Raw genomic sequence first — 24,526 nt, forward strand, 5'->3', positions numbered from 1 at the left:
AATGTGGCCAGTTTCAATTGAAATGAGCTGTAGTATGAAATACACAGTGGCTTTTAATGACTTAGAATGGAAAGAAAAAAGAATGTAAACATCTTGTTTGTTTATACTGATTAATGTTGAAGTGATAATAATTTTGAATACATTAGGTTAAATAAACTATTAATACAATTAATTTCACTTTTTTAATGTGGTGTCTAGAAAATTTACAATTGTAATGTATCTTACATTATATTGCTTTTGTACAGTGCAGGTCTATGCCTCATGGTTACTAAGTGCCTAAAAAAATGTTTGTTAAACTAGGGTGGATCACGAGGTCAGGAGTTTGAGACCAGCCTGGCCAATATGGTAAAACCCTGTCTCTACTAAAAATACAAAAATTAGCTGGGCGTGGTAGCATGTGCCTGTAGTCCCAGTTGCTCAGGAGGCTGAGGCAAGAGAATCACTTGAACCTGGGAGGCAGAGATTGCAGTGAGCCAAGATCACGCTGCTGCCCTCCAGCCTGGGCAACAGAGTGAGACTCCGTCTCAAAAAAAAAAATAAATAAAATAAAAATGTTTGTTAAACTAATGAGTACTTGTTTAAGTGAAAGAGTAATTTTAAATGTTAACATGATTTATTTTAAAACAGGAAGAATTTGGCTAAAGCCCTTATATAAAACAGTAGTACTTCAGAATGTGCCGTGATGTTTTTTATTTTTTTGTTCTACAAAGGAATGGAGAATAGGTGCCCTAGAATTTAGGATGAACTTGTTATGGCTACCAACTTGGGCATCAGTTAGATTTAAACTAACACCTCTGCTCACTGTTATTCTGCTTTAGTGATACTTAAAAAAGATCTTTATTATCCCTGACTGTTACTCAAGCAGAAATATATTGCTAGCCAGAAGTGTATACTTTGACTGGGGAAGTTTGTATATGATAAATTTGGTAAACTTATTGTTTACTTTTTTCTCCCTTTCCCTGTGTAAGGGTCATAAGGCAGGGATTTGTCAATTTCATATACTATTATAGCTTCAGAACTAAGAATTGTATAGGCATATAGTTCATTCTCAGTATTTATTAATGGATAAACTTGGGCATAGATTAAAATTAAGGTATAAAGCTTCTAATCTTTCAAGATTGCTCTATTTCCTGAAATAAGTTCTTACATCGGTTGTAGTAAATATTTTTTCATAAAGCCATAGATTCTGGACATTTTAACTAATAGTCCACAGTCTGTCATTTAAATTTTTTTTGTTCTGTTTAAACATATTCAGTGAAAGGGAATTTATTACCTCAAAGGGCAATACTTTACATTTTAGGACAGCTCTGTTAGAAAGTTATTTGTTAGAATAAGCTTAAGGAAACAAGAAACATTTTCTATTTACTGCGATAGTGTGAAAATGTTTGTTGTCTTCCCTTTTAATCTTGTTTCAGAATTATTTTCCCTAGTACTTCAACTGTTTAACTTTATGAACTCTATTCAGATCTTATATTATTCCTATCAGTACCCTAAAATATGTTAAAAGAATTCATAAACTATGGCACCCCAAATTACTAAAATGTACACTTGGGATAGCAGGAAAAATTCCGTAATATTTTTAAAAATTTTAATTTCCAAATGTGAACATTGAAGGTCAGTCCTATTGAAGACAGTCAGAAACGTATATTTACTAAGAAAAAGAAAATTTAGCCAAATTTTAAGGTGGTCAGGAGTAGAAGTTCCTAATGATAAATCAGTTCCTAAGTATTTGGATAAAGGACCTGAGAAATACTATTCTTACTACTCACGATGTATAAAGGACTGAATTTCCTCTTTTTGTAGTGTCACTTTTTATGCCACGTGATAAAGAGTACTTTGGTGTGGGCCAGGCGTGGTGGCTCATGCCTGTAATCCCAGCACTTTGGGAGGCCGAAGCAGGTGGATCACGAGGTCAGGAGCTTGAGACCATCCTGGCTAACACGATGAAACCCTGCTCTACTAAAAATACAAAAAAATTAGCTAGGCGTGGTGGCGGGCGCCTCTAGTCATAGCTACTCAGAAGGTTGAGGCAGGAGAATGGCGTGAACCCGGGAGGTGGAGCGTGCAGTGAGCCAAGATCATGCCACTGCACTGCAGCCTGGGTGACAGAACGAGACTCCACCTCAAAAACAAACAAACAAACAAAAGGAGCTATGCCTGAATTAATTGCATCAACATGGCTGCTTTTGATAAGAAAGCATGTTTTTAAACAATCAAGGCACAAAATGATTAAAGAAACCTTTCTTCATAATGAACCAAACTTATGATTTTGGTGTGATACCCAAATAAAAGAAATATGCATTATGATTTTTGCTTTTGGGGATCTGATAACCTTATTTTATAACCGAGAAGGAACTACTTATTACAGTCTTTCCCCTGATTTCTGCCAGTATTCAACACAGGAAGTCAATAAGTATATGCAGTGTTGTGAAGATACTGTTTGATGTGGGGCTTTGCAGTTCTGTGAAAAATATTACTTTCTGTTTTTTGATACAGATTTTTTTATGCCTTTTCACTGAAAAGGGAAGTGCTCTAATGGCATTTTAACAAATTGTCAGGCAAGTCCTGAGGTGAAGATGAGGCAGAATGCCTATTGACATCTGCTATTTCGTGATGATCGCACTTTTGTTCAATAAATATACAAAAATAAAAGATTAATAGTAAAACAAATTCACATGTACCATTCAGCTTCATTAGCTTATTTCTTCTGTGTCCCTCCTTTTCTCCAATTGTTCATAGTTATTCAAATGTCATAAAAATATTTAGAATACATGTAATATGTACAGTATGTATTTTTACAATTTGTCTTTTGAGTCACGATCCAACTAAGTTCTCAAATATTGCAGTTAGCTAAAATATCTCTTAAGTCTCTCTAAATGTAGGTTCATCCTTCATTGCTTTGCTTTGCTTTTTTATTTCAGTTTTTAAGAAATCAGATTTTTTTTCTGTAGAATGTCACACAGTCTGGAATTTGCTGTTTGCATCCCCATAGTGTCTATTAACGTGTTATTCTACCAGTTGAATGATTGATAGATCTAGAGCAATACATTTAAGTATAGATTATCATCCTTATTTTACAGATAATTTCTTTTTTTATTTTTTATTTATTTTATTTTTTTGAGATAGAGTCTCCCTCTGTTGCTCAGGGTGGAGTGCAGTGGTGCGATCTTGGCTCACTGCAAGCTCTGCCTTCTGGATTCATGCCATTCTCCTGCCTCAGCTTCCCGAGCAGCTGGGACTACAGGCGCCCACCACCATGCCCAGCTAATTTTTTTGTATTTTTAGTAGAGACGGAGTTTCATCGTGTTAGCCAGGATGGTCTCAATCTCCTGCTCTCATGATCCGCCTGCCTCAGCCTCCCAAAGTGCTGAGATTACAGGCGTGAGCCACCGCGTCTGGCCCAGATAATTTCTTTAAGCTGGTTTTTTATTTGGCTAAAATTCTCATAGTGGTTAATCACTAATTCAGAGCCTATACCTTTTCCACCATACCAAGTAGTCAACTTTGGCAGAACCTTTGCATCATGATGGGGAGCTTTCAAACATATCATTGCCAAGGTCACAAATCAGACCAATTTAATCAGAATAATTGAGGCTAGGACCTAGTTATCAGTGTTGTTTAAAGCTACCTAGGTAATTACATTGTGCAGTCAAGGTGGGAAAACTAGTATACCACCATGCCACAACTTCAGGTGTTGTGTTAAACATGTACAATATTAAGACTGGAAGATCCTTTAGACTATATTGATTATAATATAGATCAGCTTTTGAGTTCCTGTCATGCAGGTTATATGAAATATTTTTCATATTCCTTTCATCTGGGCTGCTGCATCAAAAACATAAATTTGGTTCACTATGGAGAAAGGTTTGTTTAATCATTTTGTGCCTTGATTTTTAAGAAAACATATTTTCTCCTCAGTAGCAGCCATGCAGATACAATTAGTGTTGTCATAGCTCCCTTACATACCACAGGACTTCCATCATGTTGTGTACTCAGAGATGCTACAAGGAGAGGAAAATCAAAAAACGTACCAGGCTGTAAGTCAATGATCTTTGAACTTTGTCTTCTTCAACTTTGTCCATCAAATACCCTTTAAAATTTAATGTATTTGGCAAGTGCCTAAGGATCCAGTAGTATAGCTTAAAGGAGTGACCACCACAATAAGCTCAGATTCATGTAAAACTTTTCATTCAGCTTTATAATTTATTTGTTGTAATATAAAGATGAATTTGGAATTTCTTATCATGAAGTCAAAATGGTAATACTGTAAGCTGACTCACTTTTATCCTGCCATCATTTATCATGAGACATTACATACCCCTGGACAATGTCAGCATCCACCCCAAGTACCAACTTCAAGAGGCTGTATACTAGAATTTTCTGAAAGTCAAGGATTCATTGTGTCACATGTTCAGTATGCCAGTCTTGCTGCTTGACCACACAGGCCTCAAAGGTGGAGCTTTTTATGCTAACATTGCTTTTTGGTTCCTTTCCTATGGATTGACTTTTCCAGTCCTTTTGGGATAAAAGCTGGCAGAGAAAGCTTTCCAAAATTTTTCATCTCTAATTTTATACCACATGTACTTCAGTATCTTTCATACGCCAAACCTAATTAAAATATCCAGTTCTCCTAGGATGATAAATAAAAACAACTAAGAAACTGGTTTTATTAAATCAGCTTTACTTGATTTATTTAGTCTCCCACACATTTACTTGATTAAATTTTAAGAATGAATTTACCAAGATTATGTGTTGATAGGGTGTGCAACAGTATTTTTCATTCTTAAAATGATTCATATTTGAATAAAATTGCTCTGGCTTCCCTCTTGCTTCTCACCTTTGCCAAAATATTGATAAAAAGACATTCTGTACAATTTTGGGGTTTTGAAACAACTTGTATATTTTTAAAGGTACATGACATTAGTCACATTTTCTCAATAATTAAAATTTAGGTTAAGTATAAATGTAAATATATTAACTACTTACTATATAAACCTCTATACCATTAGTCAAAATATGTTAGAATCTGCCTCTCAGCTTAGTTTTTAAAATAATTTATAGTCTTTCATTTTGACTTTAGTATTTAGTGCTGTCCATTTTGATTATATAAGTGTAAAATATGTAACCCATTCTTAGCATTGTAAGCCATAACATTTATCACATTATGTCATTGTTGGATTTGGTTTTTCACTACTATGTGGTGATTGCCTTGTGTAGCCAGTTCTGTTTTCACAGCTGTCATTAAGTACAGTTATGGTCAAGATCATTCATTAGGTTTCCCAGAAAACTTCTACAACCGTGGTTATTGCTGCAACTTTTAAGAAACACCTTATCAGGAGACTTCCCTTGTTTGGTTAATATTTTATTTCCTAAGCTGACAGGCAGTGAGTATTCTGGTGTTCATTTTATTAAACATATGTTTTTTATTATTATTAAGGTACAAGTAACACCAAAATTAAAACTGAGTTAGTGTATTAAACACACAAAACCCTCATGATCTCTTCTCAGTCTAGCCAGCAAAATCCACATAGAATTAATTTTGTCCAAAAGTGAAGGAATTCTTTGTGTCTAAAGTCACTACATTGAGAAATCACATTTCTCAGATGAAGGGAATTTTTTTAAGTATTCTTTTTTTTAATACTGATCGAATAATCAAATAATATTACCAATTATAACTCCAGAAGAAATTTAATAAATCTGAAAAAGAAATCAGAAGGATTAAACACTTAATTAGAATTTATTAGTTGATAGGTACTGACTTTCATAATACGGTCATGCAGCACATAATGACATTTTGGTTGGTCCCCTGAGATTATAATGGAGCTGTCTCTTAGTGATGTCATAGCATCATAGTACAATGCATTACCCTCTCTATGTTTAGATATATTTTGATACACAAATCCTTATCACTGTGTTACAGTCACCTATAGTATTCAGTACAGTAACGTGCTATATGTTATGGCCTAGAAGTAATAGGCCATACCGTATAACCTAGTTATATGGTAGACTGTTGCATTTAGGTTTATGTAAGTACACACTGTGATGTTCACAAAACGAAATTGCTTAAAGATACATTTCTCAGAACATATCCCTGTCATTATGTGATATATGACTATATTTCTGTGTTGAGAACCTGTATAGTTATTTATATGTTTTATAGACTATTTATATGTTTTCTTTTATTAGCATTTGGCACCCAGGTTTTATGCCTAATATGGTCTGTTTTGACTACTGATTATGTTATCTTAAAGTTGTTATCGACCTCAGGAGAGTTTTGAACTAGTGTTTTGCTTTCTCTGTTAAAAATATTCTTCAATTGCTAGCCCAAAGTTATGAGCTATAACATTTCAATTAAAAATCTTTATCTAGGCCAGGCGTGGTGGCTCACACCTGTAATCCCAGCATTTTGGAAGGTCAAGGCATGCAGATCACCTGAGGTCAGGAGTTCGAGACCAGCCTGGCCAATATGGTGAAACCCCATCTCTATTAAAAATACAAAAATTAGGCCAGGTGCAGTGGCTTATGCCTCTAATCCCAGCACTTTGGGAGGCCGAGGCGGGCGGATCATGAGGTCAGGAGATTGAGACCATCCTGGCTAACACGGTGAAACCCCGTCTCTACTAAGAATATAAAAAATAATAGCCAGGTGTGGTGGTGGATGCCTGTAGTCCCAGCTACTCAGGAGGCTGAGGCAGGAGAATGGCGTGAACCCAGGAGGCGAAGCTTGCAGTGAGCCGAGATCATGCCACTGCACTCCAGCCTGGGTGACAGAGTATGTCTCAAAAAAAAAAAAAGAAATACAAAAATTAGCCGAGTGTGGTGGTGCACACCTGTGATAGGACTCTGAGGCAGGATAATCACTTGAACCCAGGAGGCAGAGGTTACAGTGAGCAGAGATCACATCATTGCACTCCAGCCTGGGCAACAGAGCAATACTTCATCTCAAAAAAAAAAAAAAAAAAAACCCTCTAATACAGACTGTCAGAAGAGGCAGGATGTATGGGTGACAGACTAGTTTATGATTTTAAATATTAAAATTATAAAATATTACTTTATTTTTAAGTTTATTATTATTTTTTGAGAAAGGGTCTTGCTGTGTTGCCCAGGCTGGAATGCAATGGCACACTCACAGCTCACTGCATCCTCGAACTCCTGGGCTCAAGAGGTCCTCCTGCCTCATCTTCCTCAGTAGATGGGACTACAGGCATGTGCCACCTCATCCAGCCAATTTTTTTTTATTTTGTAGAGATAGAGTCTTGCTGTGTTGCCCAGGCTGGTCTCAATCTCCTAGGCTCAAGTAATCCTCCTGCCTCAGCATCCCAAAGCACTGGGATTACAGCCACCTCACCTGACATAAAATAATAAATAGTGAGTAGGGTAAATTATACATTATAGCTTCTATCATACGATTCCCAACTCAAATAGGAAGAGATATAAGGTAATTTAATAACTTCAGTTTGAATAAAGTAAAGGAAAAGGATTATTAAATTGAATATCTGAATTATGAGAACAGATTATGTTCAACTTGTAAACTGATAGTGTTTTCAAAAGTGCTTTGTTTGATATCCCATCATGTTATAATAATAACAATTGACATCTGCTTCAAACTCTTGGATATCTAGGCAAATTTAAATGACTTAGCAATATGTGTTGTAAATACTACAAAAACAGAAAGGGCAAGAAGGAGACTTACTGAGCTCATTTTATGTTTGCCTGACACTGTATTTATTAATTTGGATGACTTCGAGAAACAGAAAACCACACTCAGAATAGCTTAAACCTGTTGTTTCTCGAAGTGTAGTTCCCAGACCATCAGCAGCAGCAGCACGGGGGAATTTGTTAGAAATGCAAATTCTCAGACCCCATTTGAGTCTGATTAATTGGAAACCGTTGTTGGAGCCCAGCATTCTGGTACAACAAATACTCCAGGTGATTTTGATGCTGGCTAAAACTTGAAAGCCACTGATTTAGGTCTCTAATGACTAATTCTGTCCAGAGATGAGAGCCAGCCTCCTCAGAAACACATGGCTGGAAGGATACCTGAGCAAAATCAAGGCCACTTTAGGAAGGAGGTGTAAGGGTGGATATTGAATAGGCAACCAACAGAATAGAGTATGCCATGCTTGGTGGTTTTTGGTTTTGTTTTTAATACCTCATTTAAACCTCATTTTGGAACACACATCATATTTGTTATTTTACAAAATGTAGCTGGAAGTTATGACAAGCTTTCAAAATGCTGCTTCCGCCACCACCACCACCACCAAATTATATAATATTGCTGATGGTTGTTAGGAGAGTCTGTGATGGAGGGGTGGAGTGTGACCACAATGCATTGTATGTAGAAGAGAACTTTAAGCCTGGTGTGAAGATAATGATGGTGTGCCTATGAGGGACTGTGGGAGAGATTTTAGGGTAAATGTAGTGGGGCTGAATGAGAGGAATGGGGGAAATGGCTGGTATGTGGGGGAGGTAGGGTGTTACTGTGGGGTGTGCTGTGCCCTGTGTGAGAGCATGCTGGAATGTGGAGGAAGGAGATGGGAGTGGGGGTTTGGTTGGGATGCAGTATTGCATGTCAGAAAGGTAGTGTGTGTGTGAAAAGCTGGCATCGTGTGTACATACAACAAAGTGAAGTGGAAGGAGCTGCTTTACCTTAAAATGGAAGAAATTTTCAAATGTATCATCATGATACTGATACTCTAATTAAAACTGAATTCTAGATAGTTTTAGTTTATATATATTTGTAGTTTATATTTAATCTTTAAAAAATTCACTTCTTTGCTTATATTCAAAATATCACTGGTTAGTGAAGTATATGTAGGCATAGTGAATATAACTACCTTTTCAAGAAATTAGATGTTAGAAAACGCAATTTGAAAACAGACTGTGTAACAGGCAAAGGAATTTTCAGGTCACTTTGAAGATTTGTGTAGGATTTATTTGTAGCACATTGGCTTGGTTTTTACATAGTCATTCTGTAAAATTTTAGGGTGGAAGAGTCCACAAAAGGCATCTTATTGCTTAAAAAATGTTCACATAAAAGATAGAATTTTATAGTACTGTTAGCTGTAAGTAAGGAACATAATTTTATGACTATATGAACAAACAACAAAATGTTCATTAAAATCATTCATGTGCTTTGAGAGACTCTGGAAATTATATTTACTACTTTTTTGTTACTGGGTTACTTTTAGTATATTTCTTCATGTACTGATGTTTGGAAATATAGGCTCTGTATCTTTAAAGTTTTGAGCCCTTTCTTTGCACATTTGGGTACAGTGCAACCAAACTTAAGCATGGGAAATTCTCTCTTCCCTCCCCAGCTTTACAGCCTCCACTCAGGACTATCATTGCTATGGATACTACTTAGTGATTAGCTCTCTCTCTTGTCAATCAAATCTTTGTCTCTAGCAAACTGTTTTGTCACTGTAGTAAGGCTCTAGTGCTGGAAATTTATCTTTGACAGAGGAAGAATGCTTTTGAAAACAGGTCTTACGTGATTTTATGTAACTTAATTTGCCCTGGAAAGGAAATGTCTCGTCTCTGGTATGGGAAAAAAGGGAGAAGACATCAACCAATTAATCATAAATACACTCTGGTAAATCTTAGTCAATTATTTTAATTTGTATATATACTAGTCTTTTCATGGTGACATTATGAAAAATTATACAATTTCTGAAAGTTTAAGCATAGAGGATATTTATAGAATACAAAATTTTATGATTGTACAAAGTACCTTGAAGTTGTTTCTGTTAATTCCGAGTATCTTCAAAAAGGGAAATTAATAAGGGACTGTAATTTTGTTTCATATTAAGTGTTTTGTATGTTCTACACCAACAGGAAGATACCAAATCTTAATTGCTGCCTTAATGTTTTTTATTTTAGCTTAACTTTGTAGAAAAATATTCAGAATTTTCTCTTGCTTGAAAATAAATTGAATAGAACAGAGTAAATTAATTATTGACTGGATCTCAAGCCAGATTCTTTTATAATATTGTTTATTTAAGGGTATAATTTTAAGAATCTGACTAAAAGGTTTTTTAAGCTATTCAAAAAGTTTTCAGGCATTGCTACCTAATACAAATCTTTAAACGATATCCTAGTAAGGAAATTCAGTCAACCATACTGTTGTAAGAATTTGATTTATGTTTCTGTATGTGTACATTGTTATAAAATGTATTGTCCATTGCTCTTTCTGTGGTAATTTGGGATTATATTTTGCTTATGAATGTTTATTTTATTTTTACTATAATTGTAGATGATTTAAAATCCAATAAGGACTTTGGAAGATGCCCCCAAAGCAGCTTGCCTCCCTTAAATGTTAAGTGTGTCAAAATATTAAAATTTTAATAGGTGTTATTTTTAATTGTAATTTCAAAATTCATTTATATGTTACATCTGCACAGAGGGGTTTAGGCACCTGAAGTGATTGAATTTTTAAAATTTGTGATTAGATTTACCAGATAAATCAGTTAACACCGTTGTTTTTTTTAAACCAAGAACAATGAAGCTATTCATACATTTTTTTGATTTGAAGTTTGAATAATCATTTATTCTTAGTTTGCAAAGACTTCAATACAGTTTATTACAAATACAAGCAAAATACATTGTGGGTATTCTGAAATTTATAGGTCAATGTAATTAATGTGTATCAAACACTTACACTTATTACAGTCACCACATCCAAGTCCTGTTCATTCTTTATTTTTATTTTTATTTTTGAGACAGGGTCTCACTTTGTCACCCAGATTGGAATGCATTGGCGGGATTTTGGCTCACTTCAACTTCCGCCTCCTGGGCTCAAGTGATCTTCCTGCCTCAGCCCCCCAGGTAGCTGGGACTGCAAGCATGCACCACCACGACCCACTAATTTTTTTGTATTTTTTATAGAGACTAGGTTTCACCTTGTTGCCCAGGCTGGACTTGAACTCCTGAGCTCAGCTCAGGAGATCTACCCGCCTCGGCCTCCCATAGTGTTAGGATTCCAGGCCACTGCGCCCAGCCAAGTTCTGTTCATTCTTATGGGAGGCTATATAATTTTGTCAGATACTTTATTTCATGCCTGAGCAAGAATGCTTCCTACTCATTGGTCATTAGCTCTGCCCATACGTATATGTTATTTAATTGAACCCTCACAGTAACCCTGAAAGTTTAGTAGAATTATTTCCCATTTTGAAGACTAGTTGAAGCATGGAGTGGTCACTGAACTAAGTTGTCATGTAGTACAGAGACAGCTTGACCCTAGCACATGTTGTAGTTCACCAGGATGACTTTGAAGTTTTTCTGAAATAGTACAATATGATGTGTTTTGATGTGTAGACAGGCTGAAGTCCCAGTTTTCTAGTTGTTTTCTTTGCTTTAAAGCAGATATTCTAGGAGCTGTAGGGCAGGCAGCTCTTAAGAAAATTGGGATGAAAAGGATTAGCAGTTCTTTTACCTGCTTTATAGATTGAGATCCCTGTAAGATTTTGCCTGACAAGGGGCTCTTATGCTTTTAAACTGAAAAAAAAAAAAAAAAAAAAAAAAATTCTAAGAGAATAACCAGTATTTCAGAGCAAATGAAATTTGACTTTTTGGAGTTTGTAATGTGTAGCTTTTTAGAATTCTTCGTCTTTACCCAACAAATAATATGGCCATATTATTACTACCTCTGTAAGAGAGATTATCACTGAGGTATCTATAGATACCTTGACAATTTTCCAAATGCCTATGTATATAGTATCACGTGACCTTTCAGTAACCCTGTGTGTTAACCAGATTGTTTTGTTTTATAAATGAGTTAATTTACATCTCAAATACATTAATAACTAATAAGTAGCATACACTTGTAACCAAATACATGGCATGAAATTCACCTTTTGCCAGTTAGCTTCGATGAGAACCATATTGATCAAGCATGCTTAAGTTTTATTATCTTTTATTTTTTTAAAGGCCGTTTTATAGTTTATTCTGATAACTTAAACTTTAATCATTCATTTATTTGAAGCTATTCATGTATTTGGTATATTCATGTGCCATACTCTACCTTGTTAGTGTCTGCCAATAAATTGTAATTTACTTGAAATTATAAGCCCATTTTATAATAAGGATTTAGTCTTAATCAAAGTCACAAGTCATTAAATAGCATCATTGTTTTATTACCTTTATCAGTAGTCACTAATTTGATCACCATTTTCTTAGTTTAGGCCATCATATATGAACAGACTTTTTTTAAATTTAGGCTTTCATATATGAAAACACAGGAGAAAAGTTTGTATGTCGAATTATTTGCATCTGTTCAAGAATTAGCCGACAGGTGGATTTTTAGGAAGAGCTAATTTAAATGTAAAAATCTTTCCAGTGACTTCAGCATGAGATAATAACTATAATGATAAAAATAATTACTTGTACTGACAGTGTATACCAAATATTGTTCTAAACACTTAATATGAGTTACCTTATTTAATCCTCACAACCCTGTGGAATATTACTTCATCATCTCCATTTTACAAGTGAAAAAACAGGGACATAGCAATCATACTACAACTAGTGCAAGTCAGAGCTGATTTTTTAAGCTAGGCATTCTGGCTCTAGCTGATGCCCTTAAACTCTTTGCCATACTTGCCCTCAAAAATCTTCAGAATATAACAAGAGGAAGAGAATTATTTATTTCGTATATTTAATGTATCAGAACCTATTTTATATATACTTTATACATATTATTTATTTCTCATAAAATGTACAAGCATTTCCACTTGAAGAATCAGAAATGGAGATTTCTGGTTGAGGCTCCCTAAGTTCACCAAACTAATAAAAATCAGAATCAAAATTAAGGTAGCAGTCTAAAACCAAAGCCAGTATTCTTCAATATTATGCTGCCTATCTATAGTAGATAGTCATAAGACATTTATTAACCAGTATTTATGTATGTCTTATGGAAGTGAAACATCTTCTGCTCTCCAGTCACAACCTAGTTGAAAAAAGTATACACATATATTCAATGTAGACTATTTTTTCTTAATTTATTTGACTCAATTGTTTTTTATTTTTCATTTAAAGAAATCTAATAGCATAGGGGGCTTTCCAGTGAAGACCAGAAAACCTGCTAGATAAATTCTAAGAGAGCTGTAACACTGACTCAGTAGTTGAAAAGCATATATCTTATGTATACAAGTTATGAGGCATAATAGTAAAATGAACATCTGTCATGTACCACTACCCAATATTAGAACTAGAACATCACTAATGTAGCTGCATCTGTCTGTGTGTTTTTTCTCATCTCATTTTATGTCACCCTCATATTGGTAACTACCTCTCTGGATTTTTTTGTTTTATTATCCCTCTAACTTTTTAAAATTATAATAGATTTAATTTTTTAGATCAGTATTAGGTTTACAGAAAAACTGAATGGAAGGTATAGTTTCCGTATACTCTCTTTTCCCGAAAACATGGTTTTCCCTGTTATTCACATATGACATTAGTGTGATGTATGTTACAGTGTATGAACTAATATTGATATATTGTCATGCAGAGTCTGTGGTTTACATTAGGGTTCATTCTTTGAGTTGTATATTCTGTGGGTTTTGACAAGTGTATAATGACATGTATCTAGTTGTAGAATCACATGGTATAATTTTACTGCCCTAAAAATTCCCTGTGCCGCAGCTATTTATCACTCATTCCCTTCCAGTGAACACCTGGCACCCACCGGTCTTTCCACTGTTTTGCGTTTCGTGTCATATAGTTGGAATCATACAGTATGTAGCCTTTTCAAATTGGCTTCTTTCACTTAGCAATTTTTTTTTTTTTATTGGAAACAGGCTTTATTAGAAAGAAGCAACTTCTGAGATCAGTTTTCATGTTTTAGCCTGTTTTCCTATTGAGTGAACTCAGATCTGGTGAGCCAGCTCTTTACCAGGCTACTGAAAGGACATAGGGAATCAGCCTCCAGGGCTGCCCTGAGCAGTCGGCATAGGCATCCATTGCCCTGACCAACTGGAAGTACAGGCCCACCCCAAAGCAGCTAACTTCTTGCTTTCCAGCACTGGAGTAGTTAGTGAGTCTACCTCTGCCTTCACAATTTTCCAGTGGTCAGATACCAGTCCACTGTGTCTCCCTGGCTAGTAGAATGAACATAAAACTCTCTAAGTAGTACTGCTGAAGCCTCTCTCTCTTAACTAAGGTGAAGGGGCAGATATTCTTTCTCTCTCCATTCTAGGGATGAGAGTCGAAGAACAACTGTTTCCAAATAAACCTTCCTAACAAATTCTCTTTTGACTCTTTTATAGCCTCAATATGAGGGTGATTTTGAACACCTACTTAGAAATTTTTGAATAGTGAAATAATGAATTCTTTGAAATAAAATCTTTGTTTTTTCTTTATAGAAACCGAGCATAGGATATTTCTAAAGTCTTTGACAGTTGGTTTTCAACTTTGGCTGGATATGAGAATCACTGGAGTAGCCTATGCCTTGCCTGCACCCTGAGCAGTTAAATCAGAGTCTCTGGAGGTTGGCTCTCTAGGTGATTCTAATCTACAATCAAGGTCGAGAACCACTGCTTATGTAGAAACCAAGGCTTTGAAAGCTGAAACAATTACATTGGGTGATTAAACGTAATTTCCAGGCTGCGCGCGGTGGCTCACGCCTGTAATCCCAGCACCCTGGGAGGCCGAAGCGGGTGGATCACAAGGTCAGGAGATCGAGACCATCCTGGCCAACACGGCGAAACCCTGCTCTACTAAAAATACAAAAAATTAGCCGGGTGTGGTGGCACGTGCCTGTAGTCCCAGGCACTCAGGAGGCTGAGGCAAGAGAATCACTTGAACCCAGGAGGTGGAGGTTGCTTAGCAATTTTCATTTAAGACTCCTTCATGTCTTTTTGGCTTGACAGCTCATTTCTTTTTATTGCTGAATAATATTCTATTTTATGGTTTTATCCACTTCTTTACCCATTCACCTGGTAAAGGACATTTTGCTTTCTTCCACCTTTTGGCACTTACGAAAAGAAACTATTACAAACTTTTAGATGTAGATTTTGTGTGGACATAAGTTTTCAACTCATAAATGCCAAGTAACATGATTACTCTATCCTATATTAAGGGTGTGTTTGCTAGGCCAGTGTGGTGACTCATGCCTGCAATGTCAACACTTTAGGAGGCTGAAGTGGGAGGAGTTTGAAATCAGCCAGAGCAACATAGTGAGACCTTGTCTCTAAAAAAAACAATGAGAACTCATGGACACAGGAAGGGGAACATCACACACCGGGGACTGTTGTGGGGTGGGGGGAGGGGGGAGGGACAGCATTAGGAGATATACCTAATGCTAAATGACGAGTTAATGGGTACAGCAAAACAACATGGCACATGGATACATATGTAACAAACCTGCACATTGTGCACATGTACCCTAAAACCTAAAGTATAATAATAAAAAAAAATAAAAATAAAAAAAAGAAAAAGAAAAAAGATAAGAAACAAAGAAAGTAAAAAGAAAAGAAAGAAAGAAAAAGAAACTGCCAAACTTGTCTTTCATCTGGCTGTACCCATTTTGCATGGCATCCACAACAAATGAGAATTCCTGTTCTCCACATCCCTGCTGACATTTGCTGTTGTCAGTGCTTTGGATTTTAGCTTTTATTTAAATAGATGTGTAGTGATATCTCAATCTTATTTTAATTTGCATTTCCCTGGTGACATATCATACTGAGCATCCTTTCATAGTCTTATTTTCCATTTGTGTATCTTCTTTAATGAGATGTTTATTCATATCTTTTGTCCATATTTTAATCAGGTTGTTTGATATCTTATTGTTATGTTTTACATAAACATAGAGATAGAACAGACCATTTGGTCTCTTTCCTTCCTATCTGTATTCCTTCATAAATTTTGGATAACAGTCCTTTATCATTTATATATGTTGCAGAGATTTTCTCCTAGTCTGTAGCTTGTCTTTTTCATTCTCTTGACAGTGTCTTTCACACAGTAGAAATTTTTAATTTTAATGAAATTCAACTTAATAATTTTCTTTTTCATGGATTTTACTTGTGGTATTTTATCTAAAAATGCACCTTCAGACTTAAGGTCACCAAGATTTTTTTCCTGTGTTATTTTCTAGGAGATTCGTAGTTTTGTGTTTTCCTCTGTAGTCCATTTGGTATAAAGACTTTGCCTCAATTGACTGTTCTGCAGGTGGATATCCAGTTGTTCCAATACTGTTGGGGTAAAGACCATTATTTCTCCTCTGAATTGTCTTTACTCCTTTGTTAAAAGTCAGTTGACCTTATTTATGTGGGATATTTCTGAGTATTTTATTGTGTATCATTGATCTATTTGTCAGTTCTTTGCCAAAACCATGATGTATTGATTACTGTAGCTTTATAGTATAATAAGTCTTGAAGTTGAGTAGTGTCAATCTTCCAACTTTGTTCTTTTTCTTCATTGCTATCTTGGCTATTCTGTGTCTTTGCATATAAACTTTTTCTATAAATTTTAGAATCAATTTGCCTGTATCTACAAAATAACCTGGTAGAATTTTGATTGAAATTGTATTGGATCTATACATCAAGTTGGGAAGAACAAGACAGCTTGACAATATTGAGCCTTCCTATCTATGAATGTGGGATATGTATTTAAATCTTTTATTCATCACAGTTTTCTACTTTTTTTCACGTAGATCTCTATGTATTTTGTTAGAATTATATGTATTTCATTTACATTATGCTAATATAAATGGTATTCTTTTTAACTTTCAAATTCCAAGTTTTCATTGCTGATATATAGAAAGACCATTGACTTTTGCATATTAATCTTGCACTCTGAAAGCCTGCCATGATCACTTATTCCAGTAGAGTTTTGGTTGGTTCTTTGGGATTTTTTATACCAACAATCATGTCATCTGCTAACAAAGACAGTTTTATCTCTTTCTTTCCTATTTATATAACTTTAATTTTCTTTAAATTTAATTTATATAACTTTGTCTTATTGCATTAGCTAGGACTTCCTGCATAATGTCAGGTAAGAGTACTGACAAGAGATATCCTTTCCTTGCTCCCAGTCTTAGTGTGAAAGGATCTTGTTTCTCACTATTATGTGTTGTATTAACTGAATTTTTTTAATACATGTTCTTTATCCAGTTGAGGGAGTTCTTCTTTATTCCTAACTTCCTGAGCATTTTTATTAGTGCTGGATTTTGACTAGTGCATTTTTTGTATCTGTTGATAAGATCACATGATTTTTCTTCTTTACCATGTTGATGTAGTAGATTACATCAATTGATTTTCAAGGTTGTACCAGTCTTGCATAGGTGGGATAAGTTCTACTTGGTCGTTGTGTATAATTCTGTACACTTGTACATTGCGTAATTCCGTTTGCTAGTGTTTTGTTGAGAATTTTTGCATGTATATTAATGAGAGATAATTGCCTGTAGTTTTTCTTTCTTGTAAAGTTTTTATTTCTGTTAGAGTAATGCTGTCCTCACAGAATTAGTTAAGAAGTATTCCCTCTGCTTCTGTTTTCTGGAAGAGATTGTGGAGAGTTTGTATAATTTCTTCGTAAATGTTTGGTAGTATTCATCAGTGAGTCTATCTGGGCCTTGTGCTTTCTGTTTTAGGAGGTTATTAATTATTGATTAATTATTTAAATACATATCTTTCTTTCTTTTTTTGAGTTGGAGTTTTGCTATGTTGCCTGGGCTGGTCTTGAACTCATAGGCTCAAGTGATCCTCTCACCTCAGTCTCCTGAGTAGCTGAGATAATAGGCATGCATTACCTGTTTCTTCTTGTGTGACTTTTGGTGGTTTGTGTCTTTCAAGGAATTGGTTTGCTTTATCTAGATTATCAAATTAATGAGTGTACAGTTTATAGTATTTCTTCATTATTCTTTTAGTATCCACGGGATCAGTAATGATGGCCCCTCTTCATTTCTGATATTTATTCTCTCACTCTCATCTATCCTGGCTAGGGGTAGAGGTTTATCAATTTTATTGACCTTTTGAAAGATTACAAAACTGGTTTCTGGTTCCATTGCTGTTTTTCTATTGATTTTGTTTTTAATCTATTGATTTCTGCTCTAATTTTATTTTCCTGTGCTTCAGATTTAATTTGATTCCATATTCTTTCATCTCTTAGCATCTCAGTTATACTTTTTTAAAAAACTTTTTAAAATGGTTCCCCTAGAATTTGTAATATACATTTTTTTAGTGTAGTTTATATGGTGAAACCCCGTCTCTACAAAAAATACAAAAATTAGCCGGGCATGGTGGCACACACCTGTAGTCCCAGCACACGTCTGTAGTCCCAGCTACTTGGGAGGCTGAGGCAGAAGAATCACTTGAACTCAGGAGGCAGAGGTTGCAGTGAGCCGAGATTGTGCCACTGCACTCCAGCCTGAGTGACAGAGGGAGACTCTGTCTCAAAAAAAAAAAAAAAAAAAAAAAAAAATGGATATGGGGATATGGCTCCCCTCTTCCTTCCTTTTTTTTCCTTTTCCCAATATTGATGAAAGACAGGAAGTGATTTTAAATGCAGATTTTTTCAAATCAAACTTCACTAATAGAATTAATTCTGGATTTTTTTTTTTTTTTTTTTTTTTTTTTTTTTTTTTTTTTTTAAGACAGAATTTTGCTCTGTTGCCCAGGATGGAGTGCAGTGGCTTGATCTTGGCTCACTGCAGCCTCAACCTCCTGGGCTCAGTAGATCCTTCCATGCCACCAGGCCCGGCTAATTTTTTGTATTTTTTGTAGAGATGAGATTTCTCCATGTTGCCCAGGCTGGTCTCAAAATGGAATGCTATTTTGAAAGCAATAGTTTTAATTTGGGCAAAATGGGGCAAAGTTTAACATAATTCAGGTCTTATTTTGTAATAAAGACTGTTAATATATGATGAGATGTAGTAGAACAACGGCTTATGTGACTTCAAGGATGCTATTGTACGCTCTTTTTGTTTGATACAGAAGCTCAGAATTATATTTCCTTCTTTAACATATTTTTTGGGACCAAAATAAGTATACGTGGCATTGATTAGATAGTATTTCTTTTTCTCTTGCATTTCCATTTACTGAGAAAGTAGTAAAAATGGCACATTGACATATAACTAGCAGATTTTTGTTAGTGTGCAAGACAGCTGAAGGAAGGGAGATTTGGGGTTTGTTTTGGAGTAATCTTGGGGAAACACTGGAACATCCTTAAGGTATTGTTCTTTATATCTAAGAAATGAATGTGTTCTTGTTCATGGGATTGGCAGCAACTGTGAATTTTCTCTAGTCTCTGTTTTTGTTAGTCCATTTGTAATAGTGATGGGTGGATTTACCCCTGCCTTTCCATTGGTAATTCTGTAGAAGTAAAGGCTTAGGAAAATACTTTCTCTGTGTGAGGGTCCTTTGTCAAAGACTGAAAAGACTAGAGAGTGGCATTTAATTCTGCAGAGTATAGGTCATGGTACTTAGTTCCTACAGATAGGACTTAGCAGTGTAGCCAAATACTTTATTCCTCAAGAAACGATTTTTTTAGCCAGTGAATGCACTTTTAATTGGAAGGTCTTGGTTTTCTCAACTGTTTACTCCTAATAATTCAGAGCGTGATAAGGGATATTTTGGAGAAATGTATCCATTTTTTATTTAGGTTTAATCTTTTGGATAAAGTAAAAATTGTATACATGGAGTATGTTTTACCAAGGGTGTAAAAATTAATGTAAGACTAATTCCAGTTTCCTCATATATACTGGGAATATATAGCTCTTTTATCCCTTTATTTTGAGAGAAGGAAGTATACTTCTGTACTCAAATTCAAATCTCTTTTTTCTATTAACTTACAGACCTTTTTTTTTTTTCTTACAGTTTTCTGTATCCTCACCCATCAGGGCATGAGTAAATGTTTAAGGTTAAGGAAGCAGAAAGTTTTTAAGTACTAGAAAAAAATAAAATTGAAAAAAATAAATCTGAAAAAGTAGATTTGTGACATGAAAGAAACTATGACTTTATCAAGTGTTATTAAGATAAGCTTAGCCTTATGATGGCAGTTTATTGTTCTCTTATTAGTAACCCCTACTCTCAGCAATGCTGATACAATTAGGTTATGACTGATCTCTTTTGTAAGCATAATTTAATTTCAGTTCCACCCAGGAAGTGTTTTTCCTACAGTAAATGAAGGAGTTTTATAATGTAGGTATAAGATAATTGTTAACTGGAGGGATAGAAGGAAAGCAGAGGATTAGATAAGTTATTTCTGAGAATCCTTGTCTAGGAGACGATTGGATTGAAGGCCATGAATAAAGAAAGAAAAATATAATTGGCCATTAAATATTTCTAGAGACCTGTTTTGCTGGGCATAGAAAAGCAAGCCCATGATGTTTTTTATTTTTAGTACCTAATTTTTCTTTAATCTTTATTGAAATCCTATTGTTCTTAATTGAAAGTCCTTCATTATTTTTATCTAATACTGAAATATAAAAATTAAATTCAGAATAATCAAAATGTTAAAAATAGTTGAGGTGTCAAACCTGAAATATTCTCATTCAAAAATAAAAACCAAAAATAAATAAGGAGGCTCTTCAGCCATTATCATTTAGTCCTCAGGGTAGTTGGTGAAAAGTAATCAAGTAAAAGTCATATTAATAATAGTAGCTCTCATTAATATGTTCTGGGCACTATACTCAGTCCTTAATATGCATTTCCTCAGTAATTCATGTAAAACCAGATTTGATATGCACTTTTATTATTTTCATTGTTTTATAACAAAATTGATAGGCAGTGGGGAACCCAGGTTTATCTGACCCCCCCCTCCCCCCAGAGCTAGAGAGAATAACAGCTTCTGGTTTCTAAGTACAGAGTCAGCTAACATATTGTATGCTTTGTTGCTTCGCAAAATTCAATATAATAATAATGGCCAGAATGGAAATCTGTCCAGCCTCTTTTCCATTTTTCTATTGACATGTCTTTCAGAACTTTCAACAAGTTTACATAGCTTTTCATAGTTACCTTGATGTTTACTGGTAGCCAGTTCCTTTTAGTTGGCTAAATAAAAAGCCTTTAAAACCTAGGTTCAAAATCTAAACTCTTTATGAGCTAGTTGGTTTAACTCATTTTGTGGTCAGAGCCTCTGTGCATGTTTGATTGATTACAAGAGGAACTAGTCATAGCTCAAGAGAATCGTCACATCTTTATGACACCATTAGCGTTCACTGTAGTATGGTAACTGTTTTTAGAATTATGTCATGATCTGAAAAAGCTGTAACTATTATGTCAACCTGAGGAAACTTACCTGTTTTTGTGGGCTTTCTTTAATAGTGTTTATCTGTCATTTATGGCTTTCAAATTTAATACTGTGCAAGAGCCTGGTCTAGGCAATTATAGAAGATAGAAAGTTTTCCTTTGAAAGTTAAAATGTAGGAAAGTTGTTAAATTTTAGTCACAAATAAGTGATACAGTAAAATCCATAAAGAAATAAAACAGGAGAGAGGCAAAAACTAGAAAAAAATGTCATTTAAAGGGCTAAAGCAGACAGAAGGTACTTTTGATTAGACATACTTTTGAAAATCTAATTTTCTACTTTCTAGAGCTTATTTTTCTTATTGCCATAGGTTTTAAAATGCACTTCTATATTGTTTTCTTGCTCTTCTCCCCTCTGTTGTTTCTGTTATAGATGGGTATGTTTGTCACCTGTGCCTAGAAGAAATTCTTCCAGCATGGCCATTAGGATATAATGTTTGAGCTCACCTGATTTGGAGGGGGTAGTTGAAACTACCACTTCCTTTGTAACTGCAAGACCATTTAGTTTTCAGACGTTATCTTTAATGTTAGCAAAGTATGCGTTTTATATAGTGTTTTCTGTATAAAAAACTATAATTTATATTTACTAAGTTGAATCTATATGGAATAGTCCATAAAATAAACCTTACATTACCAACTAGTTGGATGTAGTAGTGAAAATCATTCATGGGTATTTCACTCCAGTTTGATATATAAATCTCTTGGATTTTCAGCATGGAGTGGGGAAGAAATCCTAATTGTAGTTCTCTTCCCATTTTAATTTCTCCTCTTTTTTTTTTTTTTTTTTTTTTTTTGCTGTTTTTCTCAACTGTCAGTGGAATTATTGTCTTCCTGTCTCCATATTTAGGTAGTGTCAGTGGCTGAGTATCACCGCAGGATCGATGCTCTAAATACTGAAGAACTGCGCACACTCTGCAGACGCCTCCAGGTGCCCCCTTCAGTAGTTTAAACCCCTCCAGAGACTAAATACTCCCTGTTTTTAGTGTTCTTTGTCATGGCAAATCTCATTTGAAGAATTTGCTTTGACTGCAGCACTAAAATTAAATTCCTTTTTGTATTAAAGGTTATAGTATTGCCTTGAAGAGCTATAGATTATCTTTTCTGTCATCTTTTCACTTGAAAAATATTCTGAAGAATGTTCTGTCACTTCAGAATTATTCTCAGTATTGTGTGTTTCTTTCAGCGATGAGGAGTTTTCATTCATTTAACATTGGAAGAATGGTGTTGGTTTTGAGATTGAATCTTTTCTAAACAAAATTTGAAAGATAATGGTACTATAGGAAAACTAAAAAAATTTTAATAGCAAGGCTTAAATATTTTCTTTAAGGCTATTTCATTTGTATCAACGTCACATCAAATATCTCAATAGGATAAACTGTTCTTGAGGCATTCTTGGTTGGTATTAGGAGTGCATTGGAATAGTACAGTTTAGACACAGAACTGGATAAATTACTTAAAATTCTGTGAAATAATCTTTGTGATTTTTTTTTTAGAAACAAGAAGCAATGTAATTGAAAACTCATTTTTAAGTTTTGTCTATTATACTGTGTTTCTTTCTTCTTAATAAGATATGCTTTCATGGCTTTGCTAGACCCACTGAATTTTTTCTTTTAATGCTTCTAATGCTGCCTTGGGTTTCTTTTTCTTTTTCTTTTTACCTTTCACATCATCAAAATAAGGGTGAAACATGATATGAAAGAATGAGTATTTAGCTTCTTGTCAAAAAACAATACACTTATAGAACATGTATTGGTTGCAGATATATGCTGCTCAGGTTTGTTAAGAAACCTGTCAAAGAAACAAAATAATTTAGCAAGCATTTCATTCCCATATAGAATCACAGTTGCTAAACCTTGTTGCATTTTAGTTATCTGCTCCAATAGAATTCTGCATATTTTCCAATTTAAAAGTTTCATAAATAATAATGTTTCATTTCTTGTATTTTCTAATGTTATTATGTTTTATATATTAAAATAAATTAATATAAAAAAGTAAGCACCAATAGAATATATTGTGCAGTAGTAAGCTTTATTTTTAGTTAGTTAACATTTTTATCATTTTAAGAATACCAGTGAAATCATTTCCACCAATTAAAAGCATGTATTCTTTGTAATGCAACACATTAATCTAATTTAAAAAATAAATTTATGAACAAATTAACAGTAAAATTTATTGTTTGGTCCAAGTAGATGAAAAAAATTAAATGTTTAGAAAGTTAAAAAAATGAAAGCATTTTAAAAAAATGGTAACTTTTTCAGTGAAACAAATAAATACATGCACAACTCACAGAAAATAGTTTTTTTTTTTTATTCTACTATTCTTTACATTAAAATTTTGGCACCCAGGAAGTTTTGTTAATTATTTTTGACAAATTTTGTGTTTAGCATGAAAGAATTCTATTTTAAATAGCACGCACACACACACACACATACACACACACACACAGCAAGCCAGCTGGCTGACTTTTGCCCTTCAAGGGCTTAAAGATGCATGCAACTATCTTCTTTACACAGAAATATGGGGATTTATCATTCCTACCAGTCCTTCCTCATGTAGTGGATGAGAAAACGTCTGTGTATATTGTTATAAAATCTTTTCCTACATTGGCTACATCATAGATATTAGATATGGGCCATCTTTTGCCCTATAAAATCTTAAGGTTAAAGATTTAGCCACATTTTCTACGATATAAAGCTTTATGTATCTGAAAAGTCTGACAATTTTGAAAGCATGTCACAAGTTTACATTAATGCACTACCTCTATTTACTGTTTTAGATTACTACAAGGGAAGATATAAATTCAAAGCAGGTTGCTCCAGTGAAAGCAGACCTGGAGTCTGAATCTTTTCGACCAAACCTAAGTGATCCCAGTGAACTTTTACTGCCAGATCAAATTGAAAAGGTATGACATGCTCACATATGTGCATTTCTGAGTGTGAGTGTGTACCCATGAGAGTAAAACATCCTCTTTTTAGCTGTTTCTGAAGCAACAGCATTAATGCTATTACTATTCCACTCCAATGAAAAGAAAGAGTAAGCAAAACATAGCAACTAGTGTTAATTAAGATGTCAGGAGATTTAGGTAAGCAGACACTAAAAGCCAATATTTGTTTTATTGTTGTGTGCTTGTTACTTGCTTTATGTGGATTATTTCATGTAGTTGTTAACAAGAGCTGTAGAAATTGGATGCTCTTATTATGCACATTTTTTATTAAGTTAAAAAATCGGGAGCATAGAGCGATTAACTTGTTCAAGGTCACACAGGGAGAAGTATTAAAGCTTGATTC

At 34.5% G+C, this 24,526-nt stretch overlaps 1 protein-coding gene and 1 non-coding gene across 11 annotated transcripts in view; one reads left to right on the forward strand and one right to left on the reverse strand.

The window, feature by feature from the left end:
• The window catches only part of OXR1 (oxidation resistance 1), a 489,542-nt gene that overhangs the window by 452,314 nt on the left and 12,702 nt on the right, over nucleotides 1-24,526 (forward strand). For 5 of the 10 annotated variants that reach the window (XM_012508055.2, XM_030794884.1, XM_012508045.2 and 2 more), the window contains 2 exons: nucleotides 22,087-22,167; nucleotides 24,016-24,141. In XM_012508055.2, coding sequence (XP_012363509.2) covers nucleotides 22,087-22,167; nucleotides 24,016-24,141 — 207 coding nt within the window. Of the gene's footprint in view, nucleotides 1-8,804; nucleotides 9,596-22,086; nucleotides 22,168-24,015; nucleotides 24,142-24,526 lie in introns of those variants that run through there. The other 5 variants (XM_012508063.2, XM_030794886.1, XM_030794887.1 and 2 more) reach the window with 3 other exon arrangements.
• LOC115830714 lies at nucleotides 13,051-13,112 on the reverse strand. The gene has a single exon (XR_004026266.1). It is a non-coding gene; the product is annotated as a U7 small nuclear RNA (small nuclear RNA).

The sequence above is a fragment of the Nomascus leucogenys genome, chromosome 16 (genome assembly GCF_006542625.1).
Source record: "Nomascus leucogenys isolate Asia chromosome 16, Asia_NLE_v1, whole genome shotgun sequence".
NCBI lineage: Eukaryota > Metazoa > Chordata > Mammalia > Primates > Hylobatidae > Nomascus > Nomascus leucogenys.